Here is a 7,500-nt window from a genome sequence, read left to right on the forward strand (position 1 = left end):
ACCTTTTACTTACCTGAATGACCATAAACAATGACTGGTTGAAAACTCGAAAATAAGCTTTGAAATGTACGGAAACTCGAGTTACGTACAAAACCAACTCACGTCATGTTTCAGGAATGTAACTCTGATGTAAACCGAGACCTTACTGTATATATATATATACACAGTGGTACCTCGACATATGAATTTAATTCGTTCCGTGAAAATCGTTGTACATGAAAAAAATCGTATATCAAATCAATTTTTCCCATAGAAATTAATGCAAATAAAATTAATTTGTTCTTGTGATAACGAATTTATCCCCCCACAAATTAACATGTTTTGAATACCAACCAAATATAATTTAATATAAGATAAATACAATGTTTATTGTATGCATGATATAGATGTACTATATTGCCCAAAATAATGACTTAACCTGCAAAACTCGGGACATGTCGATAGACATTCATCACGCAAGACTTGGGGCACGTTGATAGACGTTTAGGCTTTTAACGGCTATATTTTGGCTATTTTCTTCCCGTTTTTTCTTTGCTTGTGAGCTGGCAACACTCATCCGAAGTAAACATATGCTCTATGTCACTGTGTCACCAGCGATGGATAGGGAGAGCGACAGTGATTTCACGATGTCTGATTCCGCCACCTCTCCTGTGCACCTTCTATACCATGGGTCTCTCGCCATGTTGCAGGGAGACAACTTTTGAATGAGTGTGTTATCAGAGTAGGCGACAGGAGAGAGAGAGAGAGAGAGAGAGAGAGAGAGAGAGAGAGAGAGAGAGAGAGAGAGAGAGAGAGGATACAAAGGGCCATTTTCTATTGCTCTAGCCAAGGCCGCTGAGCCAGATCGGACACAAGGCCACGTAAACCGATGATACCACCTCATTCAACCTGTGATATTTTGGTAACCATAACATCTAGAGACTTCTGATTTTTTTGATTGCAAAGCAGCAGAGTTGCTTGTGGGCAGAACACCATTTGTACTCACTCATTTATTGAATTTCTAAGTGTAATCAGTATGTGAATACAGGCTATTTTGTGTGTTTCTCGCCAAATGTTTACTTTTAGGACCCATGATCACGAGGTCTTGAGTTCACAAAACTTAAGAAAAAATACACACTGCCGAGGAGTACAGACACATACATGCACAAAGGATGAACGATACATAACGCGGGCTGAATGTTCGGGTAGACGCGGGTAGCCAAGTGATCGCTGTGCCACCTGCCAATGGCTATTTGTATCTTAAAAATATCTTTGTATTTCAAGGCGTAAATTATATGAAATTTTTCGTCGTATATAAAAAAAATCGTATGTTGGGGCGTTCGTATCTCGAGGTATTACTGTTTATATCTGTGAAGCTGAAGACAGCACCATAACGGGAGGCCAAACACAGCAGGCACATGCACAACCCATCACCTTCGGAGGCCTGAGGGTTATATAACAAGCAGGACCAGCCATCCAAAAATAGAAGCCAGCCACTCTCCTTTCTAGCTACTCCTCTCTCTCTGCCTGGTGCGACACAAACTCCGTCCCCAGGCATCCCCCTATCTCTCTGCCTGGTGCGACACAAACCCCGTTCCCAGGCATCTCTCTCTCTCTCTCTCTGTCTGGTGTGACACAAACCCGTCCCCAAGCATCTTTCTCTCTCTATCTCTTGTCCCCAGATCTTTCTCTCTCTCCCACTACTGATTCTAGTGAGACACTGCCCCAGTCCCTAGGCCTTCCATTTCTCTCTCATCTCCTGGCGCAGTCCTACTCCAACCACCAGACTCTTCTTGTCTTCCGGCAGCTCATGAGGCACCAGATGTGCCCGCCTGTCCACCATCGCCCCTAACACCTCGCCTGCAGTTGCTGTGTCAGGTGCCATTATCCATTTCCCCATTGATGCTGTTGCCAGACACAGCAGTGAGCCTTGCTGGGACATGGGGCTCAGTCATGTCCCATACCCCGCGTCATCAGAGCCCCCCACTGGTACTACATCGCCCTGATGTGGAGCCTGTTACTGGGAGGAGCGGATGAGCCAGCCACACCTGGCCGATCACTACCCCGCATCATTGAAGCAGGCCAGCCGTCCAACCCTGCCGACTGTTCGGTGCACTCCACGACCCTGTTACCGAGCTCCAGGCCACCCATACTCGAGAGGCCACCTACACTGGGCCGGTCACTGCCTAACATCACAGAGGCAGGGCTTCTTCTGGGAGTTTGTAGTATGCTGAAGTAAATGTACATAATCAATAAAAAGAAGAAGGGAATTATAATGTTTCCTTGTCCCTAGGGGGAAAGAACCACTTAACCTCTTAACATATATATATATATATATATATATATATATATATATATATATATATATATATATATATATATATATATATATATAGAGAGAGAGAGAGAGAGAGAGAGAGAGAGAGAGAGAGAGAGAGAGAGAGAGAGCACTGCTTATGAATCTCCTGCTGTGAGCTTAACATGATTGTGAAAAAAAAAAATGATTCATGCACTATTTTGACTTATGATTAATCTTCAAGAAAAGAATATTACTTTTATTTTACACACTTTATTACATGATTTACTGACCATACATATCATGAATATATCTATGAATATTTATAACAAAACCATGTATATACATCTTCAGTTAAAATGGCCATATATTTACAGAAAACACACACACACACACACACACACACACACACACACACACACACACACACACACATTTTATATAATAATAATAATAATAATATATATATATATATATATATATATATATATATATATATATATATATATATATATATATATATATATATATATATATATTTACCTAGTGTATGTGTGTGTGTGTGTGTGTGTGTGTGTGTGTGTGTACTTATTCTCATAGTCATTCCCCACAAAACATATATGTAGCATTACATTTCACAACGAATGTATCAAGAAAATGCATCTCCATAATTTCTGCCATAAGGATTATGCATCATTCTTAACCTCACATTGTTATCGCCATTATTCTTGATGTTTTCAAACACTTAAGAAAAAAGAATAATAGTTATTTTGTAGTCTACCACATTATGTTGACATTACACAAGAACTTCAGAAATATAAATATGTATGCCAATTATTAATTTTCATATGATGCTTAGAGATGTGACATAACAGTTATTATTTCATCAATTTCATGTTAGGCTTGTTGAAACAATAAAATATCAGTTAATAAGATTATTGTATCATTATTTAGGATTCATTGCAAAATTATTTATTTGATTGCTCTATATTGTACAATATAATCATTTTGCTTAATCTGTTTATTGCCATCAATCTACCTTAGATTGTATTAGTTAAAACTCTAAGAGCATCTACTGACAATATTTTAGTGACCAAAATTTGTGCTTTGGGTAAAGAGAGAAAGATAAGAACAGTACTGTTGAACCTCGATAACTCGGATTTCATGGTAAGTCGGACTCTGACCAACCCAGAGATTAAAGTCTGAGTCAAACTGCATGATCGGATTTTTTTTTTATTTATTTTTTTCACTTTCCTGTATTTCATTTTTTATTGATATTACCAAAAATCTAATTCCATCTGAAAATTGCATTTTAGTTGTAGTTTAAAATGATACCAAACAAAAGTTGGTCAGAGTTTGTACCGACTTTGTGAAAATTTTTGAAGTGTTAAAAACCACTTTTTAAAAATATTCGTTCTTAATGAATTTTTATAATTTTGTGTTTGTTTTACTATTTGTATTTATCTGACTGACATGAAATTTTCACACATGATTGAATACACAATAGTGACTTCCTGGAGCATGATAAGATGATAACTCATCAGATTTCCGCTTTTGTAGATATTATTATTACTCATTCGTGAGGGTTGGGAAGGCGCCATCAGCAGTGTCATGGCAATCTGCTGTTTTACTACTGAACTGGACACTCTCTTGAGTCATTATTAGTGTGTTGAAGTGAGATAATGATACAGTGAAGTATTTATTACTTGTCTGGTCCAGCTTTATACATCTGTCTCAACATAATCTTTTGTAATAGTGTTATTATGAGACTTGTGTGATGTGTAATTGTGATGATGAAGGTAATGAGAAAAAACAGTGTTTGAAAAGATTGTAGCAATGTTATGATATAGAGAGATGGTGGAGAAGGGTAGCAGTGAGGTGTGGGGTGAGGCAAGTGTCTTGGAGGGGGAGATAACATATGCAACAGAGGGGAGAGGGGAGTCGATAATTCTTCTTCTTAAAGTTTCTGATTCTAATCCTCATCAATTTATACCTGTTACAATGTTATTTCTGATGCCTTGCCATGTACTGTGTAGAGTGTGAGTCAGGCTATGATGCAACCACACAAGACATTTAAAAATGGTTTCCTGGTGGGAAGGGTATTTAATTAGCAATAAGTAAACTACACCATCTGGTAATTTAAGGTCTGAAAGTTTCAGAAAGATAATTATAATCCTGAAATTTTGAATCCCTCTAAAATTAAATAAACAAATCCATCACCAAGTCTGAGTTTTTTTTTTCTTTTTTTTTAAGAGTGTGTGGAGGGGGATTCGTATGTCGGACACTCACGTTTGTCAGACCAACCTTTACCCATATTAGTCCGAGTTACCGAAGGTCAACAGTAGATGAAAAATAAGGCATGCATATTTGAAGACAAATTAAAGTCTTACACCTGGATCAGATTTGCATAACTGTGTGATACTGACTAGATTATTTTACAAGTATTTGATAAGTTGGGTGAAGTGAAAAAGGGCAAAGACATACCTAATTTCTCTATTTCTAATTATGATGGTATGTAACAATACTAAACAAACAATATTTTCCCTTGCAAATTTAATCTTTCAAAGTTAAAAAGACTAAGTAGTTTTCTTTACTGAAAAAGTTGTTCCACTTGGCTAGTCCTTAATTCTCACAAACCACTAACCTGGTGCTGTATTCTTAGTACAAGAATATTTCTGATAGTATAATCTTATATCTTAGAGTCTGGGGTGACTGTGATGAGCGGAGGTGTGGGGCTCTGGGGGTGTGACAGAGGAACAGATGAGGACTCTGAACCCTTCTTCACAACCTTTGAAAGTGCTGTGTTGACTAGGAACTTCACTGATTCTGATAAAATAATCTCCTGACTCTCTAGATAGGTGCGGCTATTGGTTTCACATTCATCAAGAAAGTACCTGGAAAGTAAGAAAATAAAATAAATCTGATTTTCAATTGTATGTATTTTTTTTTTGTAATTTATGAGAGACAGTTCTGATTGAAAGAATACATTGATTTTAAATAAGGGAAATTGTTGACTAACCACGTCAAACTTATTCAATGAGAGAGAGAGAGAGAGAGAGAGAGAGAGAGAGAGAGAGAGAGAGAGAGAGAGAGAGAGAGAGAGAGAGAGAGAGAGAGAGAGAGAGAGAGAGAGAGAGAGAGAGAGAGAGAGAGAGAGAGAGAGAGAGAGAGAGAGATGAAGAAATGATACACTGTTAACATTTGGATCAATGGATTCATAAACATAAAATTCTTAGTGAGAGAGATTAAGAAATAATACACTTAACATTAGAAACAATGGACTCACAAACATAAAATTCTTAGTATCCTGAAGGTGCATACTTCACAGTAAAAGAGGCAACAATAATAAAAACATATGCCCAGGTTTCCATACTTAAGGTGAATATTTCACAATATAAATGTCAACAATAATAACAAAAACATATGCTCAGATTTCCATACTTCCCTAATGTTGTAAACTTACCTGCTACCTCTTGACTGCTCTGGCTTATGTTATTCTAACTTTAAATAAAAAAAAAAAAGAGTTACAAGTTGCCATTTCACCAATGTTTGAGTTGTACTTCATGTATCTAGTGTTCATGTACTGTATAAAAGCTTTCCTATACATAAATAAAATTTGACAAAACTCTAAGTAACATACTATGCACATGCTACTACTAGATATGTATGTACAGTGCCCCTCTACCCTTTTACAGTGATCTCCACCCATGGAGATTTCAATGATCACCACCAGATTTGGCTTTCCTCTCCCTTCACTGACCATCCCGGTGAACTAGCCTTCAATTTTGCTAACCTCTATGACCTACAGCAACTGGTGCAACACCCTACTCATATTCCTGACCACCTTGGAGATATGCCGAACATTTTTTATCTTTTCCCTTACCTTTAATCTTTCTACTTATTCTGTTATTCTATCTTCTGTGTTGGGGTCCTCCAATTACAACCTCATATCTGTATCTTGTCCTATTTCCCCCAATTCCTCCTCAGGATCCACCAGAGATGCCTCTGCCAGTTGGAGGGACCTGAGGAGGTATTATGCTGATTTTCCCGGGAATGATTACTGTTTCCATGTCAGAACGCATAACAGAGGTGATAGTGTCTGGCATGGAAGTGTAAATTCCTCATTTTTTTCTCTCAACCTAAACCTTCTAAACCTTGGTTTAACACATCCTGTTTTCATGCCATACATGATAGAGAGGTTATCCACAAAAGATAGTGGAGCCTTCCTTTTCCTAAATCTCATTCACTTTATATCTCTGCCCAGAATCATCATGTCTGTTCTTCAACTTGCCAAACACTCTTTTATAAATAGAAAATGTCAGGATCTTACAAACTCCAACTCCCCTCGTGACTTGGCATCTGGCCAAAAACATCTCCAATAACTTTAATCTTTCATCTTTCCCTCTTTTATTTCATTCTGATGGCACCACTGCCATTTCTTTTGTCTCTAAAGCTGAACTCTTCTCTCAAACCTTTGCTAACAACTCCACCTTGGATGATTCTAGGCTTGTTTCTCCCTCTCCTCTTCCCTCCCTCTCACTATTTCGTGCCTATAACTAACGTTCTTTGTACAATAAGGTCCCGCACTTGGCAAATTAATTAGTCTGGTGAAACTACCGCCAAATGCAAATTTCGCCATGCATGAGTTCTCTATACATATAAATTGCCTAAAAAATGCCTCAATCAGTCTTTGGTCATTGCCAAAGTCCCTCTTTTGACCCCTAAAATACCATCTTTCAAGCTGAAATAAAATCTTTTGCCTTCACATATTAGAATACATGTACAAAACACACCAATAAACAATAAATAAAGCTAATAAGACATGATATAAAGGCTGTAACTCCCATTTTTCCACCTGTTTCGCTCACCCACTTTCGTCCTTGCCGCCACCACCATTGTCCTTACCCTCACCGGTACCGCCTGTTGTGCTGGTAGAGGCCATATTGGTAGTAAATCGCCAGAATTTGTTGACACGCTAGCAGAACAGAGGGTAGCATAAACAAAATGGCTGAAGGGGACTCTCACACTGCGTTCTGATAGGTTTAGAGAAAGGTCTGACATCACCGGGGAGCCACATGGTTCACCGTGCGGCCGCCAAGTTTGAATTCAAATCACCAAGCATGAACTCGATGGTCTGTGGCCACCCTACTGCCAAAAGTGAATTTCACCAAGCTGAGATTTACCAAATACGGGGCTTACTGTAATGATGTTTTCCATGCTGCCGC

The 7,500-nt window shown here is 38.2% G+C and overlaps 1 protein-coding gene across 2 annotated transcripts in view; it reads right to left on the reverse strand.

Moving 5' to 3' along the window:
• Positions 1 to 3,709: 3,709 nt before the first annotated feature.
• Positions 3,710 to 7,500, reverse strand: part of LOC123516872 (malonyl-CoA decarboxylase, mitochondrial-like) — a 30,811-nt gene continuing 27,020 nt past the window's right edge. For both annotated transcript variants that reach the window (XM_045276582.1, XM_045276583.1), the window contains one exon: positions 3,710 to 5,169. In XM_045276582.1, coding sequence (XP_045132517.1) covers positions 4,965 to 5,169 — 205 coding nt within the window. In that variant the 3' untranslated portion in view covers positions 3,710 to 4,964. The remainder of the gene's footprint in view (positions 5,170 to 7,500) is intronic.

The sequence above is a fragment of the Portunus trituberculatus genome, chromosome 41 (assembly GCF_017591435.1).
Source record: "Portunus trituberculatus isolate SZX2019 chromosome 41, ASM1759143v1, whole genome shotgun sequence".
NCBI classification, from domain to species: Eukaryota; Metazoa; Arthropoda; class Malacostraca; order Decapoda; family Portunidae; genus Portunus; species Portunus trituberculatus.